The sequence below is a fragment of the Seriola lalandi genome, unplaced genomic scaffold (assembly GCF_002814215.2).
Source record: "Seriola lalandi dorsalis isolate HSWRI2012SDOR001 ecotype SW California unplaced genomic scaffold, Sedor1 jcf7180002052929, whole genome shotgun sequence".
NCBI lineage: Eukaryota > Metazoa > Chordata > Actinopteri > Carangiformes > Carangidae > Seriola > Seriola lalandi.
Window position 1 is genome coordinate 65,944 of NW_019523482.1, and position 18,964 is coordinate 84,907.

An 18,964-nucleotide genomic window follows, 5' to 3' on the forward strand; every position below is an offset into this window, starting at 1 on the left:
GGGGGGGGGGGGGGGGGGGGGGGGGGGTGTCGGGGTGTGCTTCAGGGAGTGAGGCGCCCCACAGGAACAGAGGAGGGGCAGGGTCAGCGGGTGAAAGGGAGGTGAGATAATAGTTTGGCCGAAAATAATAACCCTCTAATCCAGTCCAGCTGCAAGAGGGTGCAGAGCAGAGCTGTTTGCTGAGTGTGTGTTCTGTAGAGGCAAGAGGCTGGAGAGAGTGAGTGTGATTGAGAAGTTGGAGAAAACGTCTGTGCGTGCATGTCGGGATTTTTTTTTTTTTTTCCTTTTGTGTATGTAAGCATGTGATTCATTCATGCTTGTGTTTTGGGGGTGTGTTCGTGTGTCACTAGGCTGTAATATTATGGTGATTATGGAAGCCTGATAAACTAATATGCATACTTGAGTCTGTATCACACAGGGATCAGCTGCCCCACCCAGACCAGACTCTGCAGCTTTTTTTCATTCTCTCTCAGTATCTTTTACTGTGATCCATGTGCTGGTTTTGATATTTCCACATCCCACTTATCATATCTGTGTGTGTGTGTGTGTGTGTGTGTGTGTGTGGTTTCCTCTGTTGGAGTCAGGGTGCGGCGGTTTGGAGCAGTGCACCATGTTTGTGTTACTGGTTTGGTATGGCTCGCGTTAGGATGTGGTGTGTGTTTTTGGGAAGTTTAAGAATCACAGGGCAAGTGTTGATTGCATGTGGCAGCATTCGACTGCCGTGCATGTGTGTGAGCATGTGTGTGAGCATGTGTGAATACATGTGTACATGTGTGTATATATGCTTTTCCCACAATCTTGTCGGCTGCAAATTCCAGTGTGCGCCTTTTCCAGTAATAAAATTCCACCTCACTCAAGCAGCTGTTCATGGGAAGGAGCTTGTGGCCAGAGAGGATTCAGGTTTTGTCCTTTTCCCAGTGATGTGGCAGCAGGTTTGGACAGGAATGCAGCCGGCAGTGAATCATTACCAATGCCACTTGGTGTTCTCTCTACAGAGAGGTGACTTCATGCTGACTCATCGGCCTTTATCTGCCTCAGTCTGAAGGTTAAGAGCTGACAGTACTGTTCTCTCTCACTTATCTGCAAACGGTCCCAGTTTGCAGCAGTACCAAACGGTACCATTTACTTGAAGGACAGGTTCAATCAGCCTGGGCCACAGTCAGTTGCCCATATGAACAGTGAAACAGTTTTTGCTTGTTGTAATCGCATCCCTTGCTAATGTGCTCCAAATGTAAGTGATGGAGAGATTCTGCAGTCTTCCTCTTGTGTAGAAATTTATTGAAAAGTTGAAGCGAATATGATGCTACAACCATTTGAGTTAGAAGAATCAAATGGATATTTTCCAAAGTCTTAGTCTTTTTAGAACAATACAACCCCATTTTCTGGTTCTTTGTCTACCACTGCGGCTCATCAGGGAAACACAAAGAAGGAATTCTACAATAAAAAAGACAGTGACTTTCTGTTTTGACTCAGACTGCTGAAGTCTCATAAGTTCTTCATCTTGATTTCGTCACTTACTATGAAAGCACGTTAGGAAGGGACCGGGAGGAATGATTACACCAACTACATCCTGTTCAATCTTCATATGGACACCTGACTATTGTTGTTATTGACTGTTTAAAGGCCAATTCATTCAAATCCGGCTCATTAAGTACAAAAATTTTTATAAAATCCAAGATGACCATTAAGAAATCCTTGTTGATTTACAACATTGACTAAGACACCACCCACAAGCCTCGTGGCTGCTATAACGTGTTCAGTATTCATTCAGGCTGCAAAAACAAAGGCAGCAAGTGTCAATATTAGGACTTGTGATGGGAATTTCTTGCAACGTTGCTGATTTTAAAACAAAGTCATGCAGCCAACTTCCTGACGAGTCTGATAAGATAAAAATGTGTGTGTGGGCTAACGCAAGAAAAACTTCAGTTAGCTTTATCTGCTAATGGTTTTGAAGCTGTTACAGCTCATACTGCAGCAGACAAATAACCAGACAACTCTCTTGCTTTTTTTGGTGATATCCCTTTCTACATTTGTAGATCTGCTTTCCAACATCCAACCAAACATCAAACAGTCACACAAGTGAATTACAAAGAGCAACTCAGTGATTGTGTTGTTTTGTTTCAAATGAAGCCTTTCCTTTGGATCTGTTATCCGTTTAATTTGCCTAATCTTCACAGGCCATCAGATACAGATGGTAAACTATGTTGTGTTAACCAGAGTAAGTTACATAAACAGAATCTCTGTGTAATCTTTCCTTCTGCAGTCGTCTCCCCTGTGTGTGGCAGCCATCCATGCAGGTGTGGTGTCCAACGCTGTGGGAGGGAGGATCAGCGTGGTCAGCAGCAAAGGCATCCCTCATTATGAGGGCACACTGGCTAACAATGTCACTTCCACTGGGTAAGATCGTTAGTCGCTACAGCTCACGCATCCTGCCTCTCACTCTGTTCTTCATGCACTGGTAGTTTGCTCCTGCTGTTTCATCACATGTACGTTGAATGAACTTTAACTGTATCAGTGTTTATTTTAAATTTAATAGAATGTGAGTCTTATCAATAAAACAAAAACAGATCAAAGTCATGTTACAGAATGTGTTTGAATTTTTATGCACTGTGTGTCTGATCCTCTAATCCTGCACTTCTCTTCTCAGAGGAACTTTGTCAAACAGCCTCTTCACCTTCAGGACCAATGGTGAGTTTTTCTTATAAAGCCCCATTATGAGGTATAATAGTTTTGTAAATGTTTGCATCTGGACTTCTGTGTCCAGGCCATGAGCAGGGTCTCTCATCCTTTAACCAAATGAAACTGTGGAATTACAAGCACTTAAAATAAGTCCTATTAAGACCTCCTAAATCTCTTTCAGTTTCCCAAACATTTTGTATTGTTATTAATGATGGTGACGGTCTCTGTGCTTGCAGGCTGCTATGGGACGCTGGGATTAGAGTCTGGTGGTGTTGCAGACACTCAGCTCTCTGCTTCATCTGTGTGGGAGTGGAACATCTTTGGTCAGCACAGCGAGTGGGTGCCATCGGGGGCTCGCCTTAAAAAGGCAGGGCTGCCCTGGGCGCCTTCTCAGAATGACCAGCAGCAGTGGCTGCAGATCGATCTCAAGAGGGAGAAGAGGATCACAGGTACACAACAACATGAACACAATCACAAAGATACCTTTTATGTAAAACTACACACTCACTGATAGTACTATACACTTTAACCATTATCTTTAATTCAACTGTAAAACAGGAATAAGGCACTCCAGCAAACAAAAACTCCCTCAGGTTTTACCATACACTTTGTTCCAGACTGAAATATCAAGTGTGTGTTCTGGAGACAAAAAGCTAAAAGAAAACAATTTAATGTGACTGAGAAGTTAGAGAAATCCTCTGTGGTGAAGGCACAGGTCTTAAGTCATGCTCGTAGAACTGCTCTGTGAATGGCAGAGTGGGTTTGTCCACCACTTTGGTCCAGACTGAAATATCTCAATAACGAATAGATTGATTGCTTTGAAGTTTTGTGCAAAAAAAAAAAAAAAAATTCTACTGACCATGACTGTGACTGTGTGACTGTTACTCAAAAGCAAGTAGTGACTTGAGATTTTGGACACAGTTGTCACTTTGCATCATCACTGACGGGGTCACACAACAGTAATTTTCACTTCTATAAAATGTGACACGTTACATTGTCTGATTGTTAGCCACGGATGCTACTTTTTGTTCCACTGTGTGATGTCTGGGAGCACTATATATAGTGCATACATTTCTTTAATTTAACTGGGATGTCTCATACATAAATTATCTAAGCTGAGATTTATGCTAGTGCAAGATGGGTATGGCATGGTTACATAAGAACACACATCACTTATTTCCAACAGTCACATTTAGCATGATAAAATAAGACCTGATACACATGGGAGATGAAATTTGGCTTTTTAAAAACAATTAGATTCCTGATTAAACATTTTTTTTAAATGTGATGTTTGAGGATGTTTTATATGAAAGCAGCATTTTCCAGATGCAGATTTACACACTCAATCTCATCTCAGTCAAGTAAAGTGGTTTACCGTAAATACAGTGCACTTTCCAGTAAGTAGGGAGTAATACTGGACGCAGCCTCACAGTCTTGTTTAAGCTTTCAGTCGAGTCAGCTGTACATTATCATCTTGTCTCTGTCCAACCAGGCATCGCCACCACAGGCTCTACCCTGAGAGAGTATCAGTACTATGTTTCAGCATACCGGGTCCTGTACAGTAATGATGGCCAGCAGTGGTACAACTACAGGGAAACAAATTCTACACAAGACAAGGTAATACAATCACAAAATCAATAGACCATGCTTCCTCAACAATTACATCATTGGATTTTATGCTTTTTTTTTCTTCTTCAGATTAGTGCAAATGGACAAAAATGTCACTTTAGAAGGCTGTAGGGACACATAGTTGGATTGTGTCCATAGCAACTGGTATTGACTCAGAGATGTTTATGGCAGGAAATAAGAGCAGTCAGTGGTTTGAGTTAAGTGCTGTGGTAGACAAGTCAGGACACTTGGGCATTAATAATGAATGGATATGGATTTAGTGGCCGGATAGTAAGGCTGGAACTGCTGTCTACGAGCTGCTCTCTGCTGGGATTCTCACAAGCTCTTATTGTGTGGAGGAAAGTAGTTATTAGCTCGCCAAGTTGGAGACTAATCAGCTTATGGCTTATAGTGTAATTGTTCACAGTCCAGCCTGAAACAAGAATTGCTCTGATGAACTTTCTTATAAAATACTACTACTGGCCCGCAGTTGGGTTTTAATCTCTGGCTCCTTTTTATGGTAGATTTTCCAAGGCAATATCAACTACCTGCACGAGGTGAGGAATAACTTCATTCCTCCAATCGAGGCCCGGTTTGTGAGGATAGATCCCACCTTATGGCACCAGAGAATCGCGCTCAAGTTGGAGCTGCTTGGCTGCCAAATTCCTGCAGGTAAACAAAGTTGGTTGATGAGCATATAAACAAATAAATGTTCCAAGAACCTCAGATGTAAGTTTGTTTGTTTGTTTTTTGGACAGCGAGGCGGAGGACAGAGCTGAATCCGAGGATGATACCCCCTTCTCGTCATACTCCACCCCCTGTGGGTACAAAACGCCCGCCTCACCTTGGCCAAACTACACACACCCCAGACATAAGAAACACCACTATGCCTCCCCACACCAATAAAGGTGCGTCAGACTTTCAGTAAAAAGAAAAAAAAGACTTGTTTGATCCTTAATAGAGGCAATTGTCATCTGGTGTTTACTGTAGTATCTTTGCTCTTAGATGTGGCCCTGGCAGCAGTCCTGGTTCCCGTGTTGGTCATGGTTCTGACTGCTCTCATCTTGACTGTGGTTTGTGCTTGGCACTGGAGGAACAGGTATGTGTTGTTCTCGTTATCCCAAAAAAATAACCTGAAAACTTTAGTTTTTTTCCTCCATTAACTTTGTTTTCCTCAGGAAAAAGAGCTCTGAAGGAACATACGATCTTCCTCACTGGGATCGCACAGGTACGTCATCTCTCTGCATTATAGGCTCTTAGCTGTGCATGTGCTTCGTGAGAGTTTCCTGGTGCAACTCTGTGCATCTCATTGTGCTTCTGCTGTAGACTGGTGGAAGAGCATGAAGCAGCTGCTGCCGTCCAAGATGGTGGAGACCGAGGATTCAGTTCGGTACAGCAGCAGTGAGGTGGGCCGGATAACGGGGAGAGGTGCTGTACCGCGACTACATGCTGAGCCTGCAGGTAAACACTCACCGTTCAACATGGTGACTACTGGAGTAACTGTTCTTAATAAAAGCAGCTTGTTTTTGTGTTTCGTGAGAGATGTTTTCAATCTGTCTGTGTCGGGTGCTCACGGCTATTAAAAGGTACCCTGTGGAGTGTTAAAAGCCATTTTAATTACATTCAGTGTTGGTCACCAAAAAGCAATCTGTGTGTCCTTACAGCACAATGTAAAAGCTGAGTGCACTTCATATCTCCTGAAACACTGTAAAACCTTTATTTTTGAGTGTTGTGAAACGTTTATTTCAGCAGTTCTGTCTTTAAAAGGACATTACAGCCACCAACCGTTGTATACAGAACTGTGTGGAAATGAGGAATGTCCTACAACTGTTCTTGTTTGACATGGCTAGTCTTTGAGGTAAACACCAGTAATATTGGCTAAGACGTTAGATGACTTAAAGATGCACAGTGGAGTTTTCTTGTAAACAAGGAAAACTTGTTTACAGTCAGCATTTCTTACCGAAACACACTGTGTGTATCTTCAGAGTCTAACAGAAGTGTTGACTGTATTTCCTCAAAACATCCATAGACAAGTTGTTGTACATTGTTACATCCATATCTACTGCTACAACTTGCAGTCATTGTCTTTTCGTTTGGATTTGTTGCCACATGGCAACACCTACTCTCACCAACTGTTGAAGAGTGCAAATAGACTGAAACTGGCAGCTGGAATATGTATCATGTCACCTACCTGCATGCATTGCACACCTCGTGCACATGCACAATACAACTTAACAGGGAGCCACAACCTTGGTTGCTGACTGTGTGGACACCATGTAGAAAACAGTAAGATATCCCTGGTTATTAATATAATATAATATGCTGTCTCTGCAGAATATGCCCAGCCACTGGTGAGCGGTGTTACAACATTAGGTGCACGATCAACTTTTAAACCAGACGAGGGGCCTGATCCAGGATACTCAGATCCGGACCTGTATGACGCCCCCATCTCACCAGACGTGTACCACGCCTACGCAGAACCCCTGCCAGCTTCGGGATCTGAATATGCTACACCCATTGTGGTTGATATGGGTTGCCACCCATCGGGGGGCTCCTCTTTGAACCAGCCCACCACTGTGTGTAGCTTCATGGGCGCCGGGCCCGCCTCCCTGCTCACACGAACAGACAGTGGCCAGTCAGGGAGGTTGGCGTACGATACACCGAAGAATGCCACTGGACAGGTCACACCCACTGAGGATCTGACTTATCAGGTGCCTCAGAGTTGCTCTCAGAAACCAGCAGGACAGAGCTGAAGGGGGATGCACATTGCCTTAATCACTGCTCAGCGCAACCCACTGGACAAAGATAGAGCGGGTTGTTAAAGGATGAGGAGGTGTGAACCTGTGAGCCCTGGAGCCTGGGCTTGAGTCTTGAATGAACACTACCTTAGCTTTAGATTCATCTGGAGATGTCTGTATTGCCTAATTGTTTCTGCATGGCCACAATCTGCTTGTGTAGTGCCATTACAGTCCTATCACTGAAACCACAAAGATGAATGTGTTTGTGCCTGGTGTGAGCGTCGGAGGGATGAAAAGGAGAAAGCTGACTACTATTTGCTAAAAGACTTTGTCCCTGTTCTGTGATTCTTAGTAGTTCTTGCATTCTGTGAAACTGTGATTTCCATGATTCCCTTTATTATTCTGTTACATACTAAACCAGGATCGACTGACATGTGCTTCATGATATACTTTCATCAAATCTAATGGTTCTCTATGAATTGCATGTTGCATTAAGTAGTCCACAGTCATGGTCAAACAATTCTTCCTTTCTAGAGAAACTCTAGTTTTCATGGTACGTTTTGTCTTACTTTTTTTTTTTTTTTTTTTTTAAAGCATGACTTGAAATTGTGTATAATTCTAGTAATTCCATTAATGCAAACCTGTTAAAACTCTCAAGTGATTTACTGATATTTATTTTTATTTCACATCCTGCTGATAAGGAGAGACTCTCATTAAAAAAAAAAAATACCCCACCACTACCCGTACTGACGACAGATCAGAAATTTGTGGTTACACTGTTGTAGACTGACAATGAGTGTCGGTGCATTTTTCTTTAATTTTTTCTTTTTTAAAACTTGTCAGAGATGTTGTATGTTAACCTGAAGAGGCCGATCGGGAGAATCAAATCCAACATACTCCCCAAAGCGAAAATACTTTTTTGTAGTATTGGAGACCAAATGTTGCCTTTTCTATGTTTATGCAATGTTGATTCACAGCAGATTCGACTTTAACAACCTGTGCCAACATCGCAAGTTTAGCCAAGTAAACATTAAAGCAGTCTTAACATAGGAAGAAGCATTTTTAAATACCTAGTTAGAGGATGTTCCAGAGAAAAGGTACAGAGAGACGAGATAGATGGGTAAATCTGTTACAGCTGATAATTCTCCCTTGTGTTTGTTTATTTGTGCATCATGGTGACTGTCTCGTGTTGAAATGGGTGTTTGATCTGTCCTAATGCATTTGGGTGTGACTTGTTCCTTCCTTGTAACTATGTGCATCAACATCTGTATGTGTGCTAAGCTGATTCCATAATTCAGTCCTGTGTGTTTTTTGTTTTACGGACTGTGATGATGTGGCTTATAGCTGTAGTAGGATGTGTTCAGCCATTGTCTGTAGCACCAGTAGACTGCATTCCTCTCCTGTCCACCTGTGGTACTGACCTGACCAAACACAACGTGGCAGGAGTGTAGGTAGAGAAAAATGGAACAAGCTGCTTTATACCTTTTTAGAGAACAGCAGCCGCCCCCCGACCCTGAGGGAAGGTGTTGTTCACACAGCTGTGCCACCAGTCGTGCTTTGATTATGCTCAATAACCAAGGCGATCAATATGCAGAGTTTTGGTGCTCCCTGGTCACAGAGGGGTTGTGTTTATGTGGCTCTCACTGATTGTATATAGAGAAATAAAGAGTTTTTAAAAGAAAATGTTTTATTCCAATCTTCAGCTGTCATCAAAACAGACTCCACAATTACACTGCAAATACAGTTAAATAAACCTTTTTTTCCCCCTTGATCAACAATGGCCATACTTACACAAAAAAGATCTAAACTGCATCATTGTTTTGGTTTATAAAATCATTGTTCTGTGATGGTTTGGTTTATGACTGAATATCTGATTAAATTACATTCCCATCAGCTTCAGTTGTAGTTTGCGTTGAGTGCTAATTAGCATATTTAGCATGCCAACACACTAAAGTGAGATGGTGAACATGGTAAACGTACCTGCAAAGCCTCATGTTTGCTTTGCCATGCTCTCACAGAGCTGCTAGCATGGCTGCAGTCTAAAAACAAGCATTTCTTTAAGCACCTATTGTACCATGTAACACTAAATAGACGCAATATTAGCTGCACTGGCTAACCTTAATGCTTAAACCTTAATTAAAAACCTTTATTCAGTATTAGGAAGTAGCGTTACAGGGTTTGTCTAATGGCTGGGCCCACCCTACATCACACTAATTAAAGTGTAGCTTTTCCACTTTGCCATAAAGACATGAAATGCAGCTTTAACACCACAGTGACTGGAGTTGACTAATTGTTAATATAATAATTATAATAAGTATATTATAATTATCTTAATAAATATTAACAGTGCATGAACAAAATGGTGTGTGTTACAAAAACAAATGCAAAAGTTCATCAAGTAAAAAGGCACCCAGCTTTCACAAGTGGTTGTTCCGAACAACATCATCACAACAAAAGCCGTCACACATGTGGATCATTTAGCTGATTGGGAAAGTCATTTCCAGATGTCAAACTAAATTCTTCATTGGTTTTCCTGCAAATGCTGTTATGGTATTGCACCAAATTAACATTCTTTTTTAAAACCATTCTTATCCTTTATTTGCTCACATCAGTGCTCTTGTCATTTAGGATTCGATGTCTGTTTAAAGCAGCTCCTAAGCAGCACAACAATTATCGATTTTCAGCTGCTTGTGAGTTTTCTTTTTCACTCCTCAGCGTCCCAGTGCACCTCTTACCCTTCATTCCTCCATGTTCTTGCCATTCTTTCCGAACTTACACCAGACCACCGTGAGGATGACAGCTATCAGTAGGATCAGGCTGCTGGTTACTAGGTAAGCAATGGGCAGGAAATGGTTCTGACCTCCAAACCAGGTCAGCGTCGTCAGCACCACTTCCTTCCTACCTCGGAAGTACTGCACAGGGAAGTCTGGAAAGGCAAAGGTCAAGGCCAAAAATAGGTGATCACAAAGGGATGCTCAATGGAAAATAGTCCCCAAGACAAAGGAAACAGGTGCACACAATGGGACGACATAAAGCCATCCCTGACAGCAGCGAAAGGATACTGTAGGATATGTCGATGCTGTAACTCCCGGCTGGAAGCCCCTGAGTGAAGGGCTTGTTGGCTCGGTGCAAAACCCCATAGAGCTTCTTGAAGTTGGGGAAGGCTGCCTCCCTCATCCATATGATCAGGTCATCATTGATGAAGCCGTTGTTGGTCGGGTCGATGGGATCAAGCTCATACACTGGCTTGTGCCAGTACAGTGGCTTTACTGTGCCTGAGGAGTAAAATCAGACTCATTGAAGGAGAGCTGACATACTTGGAGAACTGACCAGAAACTGAAATACAGATTGAGTTTGACCAAGTTTACATCTCTATTTACCATCAAACACTTGAGCCAGTGACAAGTTGTCCATCCTGGGGTTGCGAAATTTGACATTTTTGTCGGTGTACCAGGTGATGCCTCTACGTAACAAAGGAACCCGAACTGGATCTTGATTGGATCCATGATAGGTCAGAGTGAAGGAGTCTGGGAGAACAGAAGCGAGTTAACGGTGCAGTGAGAGGAAAGGTGGAGGAGGGATACGACAATTGATGGCATATGTGTAAGCAATGGCGTTTACCATTGAAGATACTATTGGCCACAGCACCACAGGGAGCAATGGGCAATCCATTCTGGTCTCTTGTAAACGGCTCACAATATGAACTGGGATTCTAGTGAAGGAACAAGGTTTATGAAGAAACCCAGGAAGATTATTTAACAATTCGAAATAAGCAAGAAAGCAGTGGTGGGATGTAGCTAAGTGTTTAAGTACAGGTTTATGTTACTTAAGTATTCCAACAACAGGCTTTACAAGCAAAACATATGAATATGATTTTTTATTATAAATTAAACAGTATTTATGCACTTTGAGCAAGACTTTGAATGGAGGACTTTAACTTGTAAAAGGGTATTTTTTTACATTGTAGTCTTGCTGCTTTAGCTGAAATAAATGATTTGACCTCCACTGCACCACAGGCAAACAAAGCAGCATATGAACAATTTCCATTTCAAACTAGCTTTCTGTCTAGAGACAAAAAGGATTTTTGATGCAATAATTTATGTCAACTAAATCTAACATTAAGTGAAGTGTTAACAATGTTATCGTGATGAATTAACAGGCAATATTGTGGAGCTACCTTCAAGTTTTTCTTCCTGCCAACCATCTGTCCATCATCTCTGGAGTCCATGTATCTACGGAGGTTCTGATGAAAGTTTTTCAGGCCATAATAGAAAAAGACGTCTCCCTGGAAAAGCAGCAGGATACAGATTATCAGCATAGGAGTGCAAACAGAAATGCTTAATTGTGCCTTTGATTCACTATAGTCCCTATGTATATTAGAGTATATTATAATTATATATTTGAGTGAAGTTAATTCATCACCATGGTAGTTTCAGAACATAATCTCAATTGAAGGCCAATTTAAAAGCTTTTTCAAAGCATTCAAACCTTGCTTCAACAGCTGAGCAAACTCCATCCACTTATGAGGACCTGGTGATGCAGGTGAACACTTGTGCATAAAGCTTGTACACGGGTCCTTCGGTAATATTGGATATGATTGTCAAATTTAAAGGTTAATTACCTTGAATGGTCTCTCAATAGAAAACACCACTGTGCAGCTGCAGCTCTCTCCTGCGTTGCTCACATTTTTACGCTTTTCAAAACATTTATTACATGTCGAAGCGTCTGTGTAGTCCAGCTGAAAAGACAGGAGATTATGATGTTAATTGTAAACTGTAGGCAAGTTGTTCCTGTTTACCTAATTCGAAACCTAACCCTGGACCTTTCATCTCGTCACTCCTTTTTATTGCACACAAGGGCATTCGGTCTCTTCCTCTCCCTGCCTCTCTTACACACATATACCAAATGTATTTTAATACAATATTTACACATATATGAAAAAAACTACTTAACAAGTTGGAACAATTTGCACAAAAACTCACCTTCATTTCCTGTGTGCTCTGTACCGTGAGAAGCAGCCATACTCCCAGCAGCATGCATATCAGAGCCATAAAGTAGAAGAAAGGCAGCACAGTGTTAGCTGTCAGCATGGGAGACCACGCAGGTAGCCTCTGCTGTTTGAAAGCTGAGTTGTCTGGCCTCCGGGCCAAGGGCCCAGACTTGCCCTTCACTCTTCCCATGAGAGGGACCTTCGGTTGTGGACAGGAGAGGAACTTGCTGCACAGCGAAAGAGCCAAAAACTGTGTATGAGAAGGCACAGCTATCTTCTCTTCCTGTTCTTTATTTCAGCGATATCTCTGTGTGCACACACACACACACACACACACACACACACACTCAACTCTGCTTGCCAAGAGATTTTCCCAGCAGGCCTTGCAGGGCGGGGGAGACCGTTGTGGCCTGTTACTTATTAACCACAATCTTCTACTAACTACCTCTTTCTGTTTTCTGTTACTTCCATATTGTTTTGTTTGATAACTTTTTGTTCTTCTTTGCTTCTTCCTTCCTACAAACCCACAGGTTTCTGTTTATTTACATCAAAATGACTAAGTAGAGTATTTTATATCTTTATTGTAATTTGCTGAGGGACATAATATGTTGGTTCTTGGCCTTTGTGCTGCTTTAAAACACTTTATCAAAGGATGTTACGATAAATGGGGCTTCCTAGTGGGCAAGTAAACACATGATCTCACTTTGGCAGTAGGAGGGACTTCCCAAGGTCAAGAGTAAACAAACAGAAGGATGCCGTTTCATTCTGAGTCCATTTATTCAATCCATCACACTGAGACATTGTGTTGGACAACAAGAGTGAACAAACAGCACCACATATTTGACACGGCCTCTGAAAATAGTAAAAGCACAGCAGAGGTTTCACGCCGACACAAAGGGAAAACAAACAGGATGAGGCCGCTCGGCATGTTGTCGGGACCATCAGTACATCGCCTTAATCAGGTCTTCATGTGGATTATCAGCAGGTTTACAACATACACTTAAAAGAGTCCAATTTTGACTTTGTCGTCTTTACAGCCATTCAAGATACCGTTCTCCAGCAGCTTCATAAAGTCCAGTTTGATCTGAAAGACACAGTCATACATGATGTGTAACATACAGTCGCTAGGAAGAAAACTTGAAGATCCTCTCCAGCCATGTTTTAAGGCATATAAAATACTCCGCTTTGAATAAAGTTCAGTTACCTTGTTAAATCACACCTTCTCGGTAATTGAAAAATTGAGAGTCTATGAATATGCAAATGTTTTTTATTTTAAAAGTTCAACCTCTGAACACAAGATTGCTCCTCCTACATAGATTAAAAAAACAATAGTCATTGTCTCTACACCTGCATGTAGCTCTGCAACTAAAAACTATTTTCATTCTTGATTAATCATTTAATCAATAAAATGTCAATCACAATTTCCTAGCACACAAGGTTACATCTTCCCATAGGTTCTTTTGTTCAATTTACAATCCACAATCCATTCATTTTCAGCCAAGCAACTAATAACTGACTAATCGTTTCATCTTTACTTGTATGTACATGCCTTAAACTCAGTTTTAAAAGGTGAGCACAATTAAACTTTTCCCCTTCGGCAGATGTGAAAACAAACCTTAAGATATTCTGCACAGTAAAGGTCAAACATATACGTATGGTAATACTAATAAAAACACATTTTTGAGTGTAGGAAGACTTTAAATATATTTAGATACTGTCAAATACTTCATAAAAGTTGTGTGATTTGTTTGGTCATTATCTTTTCAGTCCAGCAGGGGGCAGTAGCTCACCTCAGGAATGTCTACCATCCTTCTGAGCTTCTGGTCCCTCCAGTTCCAGTCCAGAACCACGTACTTCAGTGCCTGCAAGTTCAAACCCTCTGGGAAAAAAATAAAAAGAATTTCCACAGATTAGGAAAGCTTTAAAGCATTGAAGTTAAACAGTGAGACTATCCTGTCCACACTTACCTTTTTCAATAAGAGCACTGATCCTGCCCGGAGTCCCCACTCCAATGTGGGTGACGCCTTTCTGCAACAGCTTCACCTGCTCCTCTATCTGTAACGATTGAAAGACACACACAAAGAGAACTGTTCTGATGAAACTAGTCATTGCATACAAGCCACACGCATCATGGTGACTAACTGTCCTCTAGATTACCTTGATGTGTTTCGCAAATAGCTTTACTGCTTTGGCTTCACCCTTGAACGTGGTCAGCTGCCTGAGAGTGACAAGAACAAACAGTTCTCATGTAAGTCCAATTAAGAAGTTGTAACATACAAAATTTAACAAACACCACTGGTGTCACTTACTTGATGAGCTCGATGGCTCGGAGAGCAGAGCTACAGACGATAAGCAGAACCACCGAACTCTTTCCTGTATGCTGCTTTTGAATCTTTGCCCACTTGGGACAAACTAAGGGGAACAGGAAAAAGAAACACACGTGTTTAGAAGTAACGAATGATAAGAGGATTCATTCAAACTAAGTCAAGAAACATCACTCACCCTGTTTCAGATAAGAGGAGAGGCTGTGTGTCAGGTCATTACTGGACAGGAAACAGGAGTCTGGAAGAGGCAGGGGGGCAGACGGTGACCTTGGTGAATCAACAGATCAGCAGATATTGACTGAACTTTCAAATTAAAGGGGAGCTGCCCTGACTCACCCTGCAATTTCAGCTCCTCCTGCTCGATCACAGAGCGCTTGTCTGAGAAGTACTGTGTGACCAGGTTCTGCAGGTCAGCCGGACAGCCCGGTTTTGGTTCAGATGTGGCCAAGACCTCTGTAATTGTCTTCTTTTTCTGGAAAACAAAATATATTGATGAACCATTCAGAGACAAAGCCCAGTGACTGCCGCTGCTTTGAGCAACAGTACAAGCAATAATTCTTGTCTCTCTCTGCAACAGCAGGTGTCGCCAAACTCACCTTCCTCTTTTTTTTGGGTTTAGTTGACTTTTCATCCTCAGTCTCTTTCTTTTGAGCAGTTACACACTCGGTCTGAGAAAAGAGGACAGGCAGAACACACAATTCAGGCAAAGTACTTATATATTACAAATATAAATCAGTGCTTTAATGCATTTTAATTCTCAGAGGTACAAATTTTATTTCCACATAATACATTAGATGTATTTCAAATCTCTTAATTCATTTTATCATATATTGTATTACAAAGCATGCAAAATCCATCAGGATGCCACACCAAATGATTCACCACAAAAAACACACACAATTCAAATGCATGACATTCATATATTTAACACCAGTTCATTTTCCTATCCTTCATGTTGCACAAAATTATAAAGTAGTTTTTGGCATTCTTAATTTGATGCATTTTCTGAAATGTGTTCGATCGAACAACATAACTCCTGTTTATTTCAGTAGTGGTTTGTAAAAAATATGTTTTCTGAATAAAAGTATAGTTGAAACACCGTAGAACCTTTTTCCATCTGATGTCAAATAAATTAGTAAATGAAAAAGCTTCAAACTGCGCAAGTGAGATTACTCAGTAAATCAGTGTCTGAGCCTGTTGTTCATCTATTTGTGGGCAGTGTTTTGAGAAACTACTTTACACTGGTAGAAGCTGAGCTACAGCAAAGCTATCCTAGGCAGCAATGTAGTTAAGGTAACTACACCTACTTAGAAAAAGTAGTTCAAACTAACAAATGATAAAATTGACAATGTACATGTAATACGAAATTACAACAAAATATAATACAAAGAAGTCACAAGATACCACTCTGTTGAGTTTATTGCAAAAAGTGGCTACTTGTTCACAGGTCATACATACAATACTCCACTATTTATGAGAAAGTGCAAGGAATGTCAGCTTTGGTTTACAATAACTGCTTAAGTATGGGCTTTGTGATTCTTCCTCAGGCTGAGATTTGGGAGGTTTAGCTATGATGATATTGTCGCTGTGTGAGCACTGAGCACCCGCCCTTGGCTTTTGCACATACACTACACAAACGTCAAGCATGTGGTTGCGACCACATTGATGACTGCAGGTGCGTTGCCTGGGCATGTTTTATACACTGTACACTGTGGGGATGGTCAAAGTGAATTCAAATGCAGTAGAGATGCAATGGTAAAATACAAATAAAAAACAGTAGATACTGTAAATAGACAACAAAAGCCTACTGGATAAGCAGGTACGACATAGAAATACCTGTTCACTCTTTTTCTTCTTGGCTTTAACTGTTTTCTCTGTTATCCTCTTCCTCTTCTCTGGTTTAGTCTCCGTCTTTGTTTTTTCTGTTGGCTGTTTCTCTTGTTCTGTCTCCTCCTCTGACTCACATGCATCTGGAAAATAAGAGAAAAAAGAGGGAGAAATGTCCTTCATGTATCTGGATTTATGGGGTTAACTTGCAACTGGGAGTAGTGCAAGATGAGGAAACTGTCAAGATGAGGCAACTCAGAGCAAAGAATATATTTTCTATCAGCTGAAATCAGATTTTCCTATGAACAGACATGACTAGCCATGATGCCATCTTGGAAACAGACACTTCTCATGAAATACAAACTTATGGCATAAGAATCTGTTTCCACAGTTTAACCCCTGTACCAGAGGTTTGGCATTTGTACATTACGCCTCTGACTGTTTCTCCAGTACACATTTCGATCAGTACAGAAAAGCAGAAACACACAAACGCAACTTGAGATAACAACAATGAAGCAGACCTCAAACAAAGCATCTGGTTATATTTAGCCTCTCTGTTGCTACCACTTCTCAGTGCATACCTCTTGTCTCATGCTATGATGTCATGCTCAGACCCCTTGGTATATCCGCATGCTTGTTCAAAATATTTTAGCTCTAAAAACAGATGCCAGAAAGAACTCTGCAGCTTTTATTGCAGTGTCCTTGCTGGAAATGCACTTTTAAATTACTGGTACTTTTACTTTGTAGTGCTGTGAATCCTCAATATCAAAGAACAGTAAACTGTTGACTATTGGACAATGTGACGGACATTTTTGACAAATTTATGTTGTTTTATAGACAAAATTGTTTTTGTCGATTAATCGACAAAATAACCGACAGAATGAAAATAATTGTTAGTTGGCAACGATATCACCCACTCCGTGAAAAGAAGCACAGACGTCTAATCAAACTGTTGGCAAAATGGCTGCAAGCCACCATCAATAGCGGTTACATTTAAATAAATTCCAATATTAATTATCAATCAATCAGTTGTATTGCATGTAGTTTTACTTGTTAACGAGAACAGCTCAAAATACTGCAAAAGTAGCTTTTAAGCTACTTTAAAACAATGTGAATACAACACTGACAGTGGGGCTAACCATGCTTCATGTATATAGCCATGCAACACTCCATGTAAACACATGCAGCATAAAGCAGCATTCCTAGTGTTTATTAAACTAAAGCAATACTTAAAGCAACAACAAAAAGAAGAAGCTATTTAGTCTGGGAGAGCTCTGTGTAACAATGACAAACACTTGAACACAACATCCAACACCTGACCTCAGATTTTCTGCCTTGTCCTCTGATTTCCCATCTCACAATCGATTCATCCAATCCTTATTATCACACCCTTCAACTGTTGTCTCTTCTTCCTTGAGGCCATTAGAGACAAGACAGTATGACAGATGGGGGATCTTTGTCCACTCTTGCTCTCACATTCTCCCTCACAGGTCTTTTTCTTTCTATCACCAACGACCACTCCCCTTTTCCACTTCATCCCTCACTCCAAGACCTTCATCCTTATTTGTTACAGTCATCTGTCCGGGCGTACACCCCTTCTGCCGAAAGACCACCCCCAATATTGATGGGTCAAGCCAACCATTCACCACCACTCACTCTCTCTCTTTCCTCTGCTCATCCCTTTCTCGTTTTTTATTCTGGACTGTTGGAAGGAAAGTGAGGATAAACAGGTGCCAAAGATCAAGGAGAAGAGGACAGAAAGAAGTAGGATTAATTACAGAGGTGAGGAGGATTTCACGAACGGACCATTATCAAAGAAGAGTCAAGTGAGCAGTCCACCTGTGCTACACCAGGTAAGTCCCCCCCCCCCCCTATTGGGACTGGTACTGGCTGTATCTGGCTTTGTTTAGTTGTATTCACTAAAGAAAAAGGTGCTTTAAAATAGTGTGCTATTGATCTTTAAGTATTTAAGTATGAAACATGACAGTTACAATTAATTCACCTTTAATGTGATTCACCTCATCCACAGGCACAATTCATATGTGCTTGAATTGACAACACAAAATGCAATCACCTGCCTCTGCTGTTCTGTGCTCAATAAGCTGTGAAATACCAAACCTTCAGAGGACTGGAAGGTGCTGACAGGGCAGCCACGCCGGCGTTAGGCTTGAAACACATTTCCAATCTCACCAGTGCGACAAAGGAAACCCTAACACACTGGTCAAGGAACCACTCAGCATTACTCTGAGGGTGATGGGTTGCTGATTCAGCACTTTTTTCATTTGGCGTTACGTGGGGAAATCGGCCATGTGGATAATTCATTGTGTGCATAGATATGTGTCAACAATTTAGAATGACAAAGGTTGTAAAGCATCAGAGGCTTTGTTTCCCCATTTGCCACAATACTGCCTTTAACATTTATGCATGAAATTGCTATGTAGAGGAAAGCAGATGGCCAGTAAAGGGTTGGTTGACCCACATCACAATGGAATATTTAATGTGGTAGAATTAAAAGCTTAATGAACACTCTATCTGCACTCATGTACTGTATATTGTTAAAGGACTTTTTAAATATAACTTTTTAATGTTGGGAGGACATTTCTTTTCTCTCTACTGCTGTGAGGGGAGGCAGACATTTTGAGACAGATCAAAACCTGGTGAAATTAAACCAAAATGCTTGGCTAGATAATTATATTATAATGACAGTAGTGCTGTCTATAATGTCAGTCTGGTTGAGATATACTGACTGCGATGACCATAGCAGAATATTCACTTCATTTTCATACTCATCAGACAAT

At 41.2% G+C, this 18,964-nt stretch overlaps 3 protein-coding genes across 3 annotated transcripts in view; 1 reads left to right on the forward strand and 2 right to left on the reverse strand.

Annotated features, from left to right (window-relative positions):
* dcbld2 (discoidin, CUB and LCCL domain containing 2) overlaps positions 1 to 8,708 on the forward strand; it is a 17,334-nt gene extending 8,626 nt beyond the window's left edge. Inside the window, exons 6-15 of the mRNA XM_023400707.2 lie at positions 2,264 to 2,397; positions 2,648 to 2,688; positions 2,916 to 3,128; positions 4,172 to 4,296; positions 4,812 to 4,959; positions 5,046 to 5,195; positions 5,293 to 5,386; positions 5,466 to 5,515; positions 5,614 to 5,748; positions 6,622 to 8,708. Of these exons, the coding sequence (XP_023256475.1) occupies positions 2,264 to 2,397; positions 2,648 to 2,688; positions 2,916 to 3,128; positions 4,172 to 4,296; positions 4,812 to 4,959; positions 5,046 to 5,195; positions 5,293 to 5,386; positions 5,466 to 5,515; positions 5,614 to 5,748; positions 6,622 to 7,040 (1,509 nt within the window). The 3' untranslated portion in view covers positions 7,041 to 8,708. The remainder of the gene's footprint in view (positions 1 to 2,263; positions 2,398 to 2,647; positions 2,689 to 2,915; positions 3,129 to 4,171; positions 4,297 to 4,811; positions 4,960 to 5,045; positions 5,196 to 5,292; positions 5,387 to 5,465; positions 5,516 to 5,613; positions 5,749 to 6,621) is intronic.
* cdc50c (Cdc50 family member C) lies at positions 8,695 to 12,350 on the reverse strand. The gene is made up of 7 exons (XM_023400708.2): positions 12,008 to 12,350; positions 11,647 to 11,763; positions 11,203 to 11,310; positions 10,647 to 10,737; positions 10,406 to 10,552; positions 10,088 to 10,300; positions 8,695 to 9,951 (listed from the first exon to the last, which is right to left on the reverse strand). Exons 1-7 carry the CDS (start codon positions 12,203 to 12,205, stop codon positions 9,764 to 9,766), a joined length of 1,062 nt encoding a protein of 353 aa, XP_023256476.1. The 5' UTR covers positions 12,206 to 12,350; the 3' UTR covers positions 8,695 to 9,763.
* A 423-nt stretch (positions 12,351 to 12,773) lies between these two features.
* Positions 12,774 to 18,964, reverse strand: part of cmss1 (cms1 ribosomal small subunit homolog) — a 33,905-nt gene continuing 27,714 nt past the window's right edge. Inside the window, exons 2-10 of the mRNA XM_087172459.1 lie at positions 16,176 to 16,309; positions 14,936 to 15,007; positions 14,676 to 14,811; positions 14,518 to 14,577; positions 14,325 to 14,427; positions 14,173 to 14,233; positions 13,983 to 14,070; positions 13,806 to 13,894; positions 12,774 to 13,099 (exon numbers count right to left, since the gene is read on the reverse strand). Of these exons, the coding sequence (XP_087028585.1) occupies positions 13,016 to 13,099; positions 13,806 to 13,894; positions 13,983 to 14,070; positions 14,173 to 14,233; positions 14,325 to 14,427; positions 14,518 to 14,577; positions 14,676 to 14,811; positions 14,936 to 15,007; positions 16,176 to 16,309 (827 nt within the window). The 3' untranslated portion in view covers positions 12,774 to 13,015. The remainder of the gene's footprint in view (positions 13,100 to 13,805; positions 13,895 to 13,982; positions 14,071 to 14,172; positions 14,234 to 14,324; positions 14,428 to 14,517; positions 14,578 to 14,675; positions 14,812 to 14,935; positions 15,008 to 16,175; positions 16,310 to 18,964) is intronic.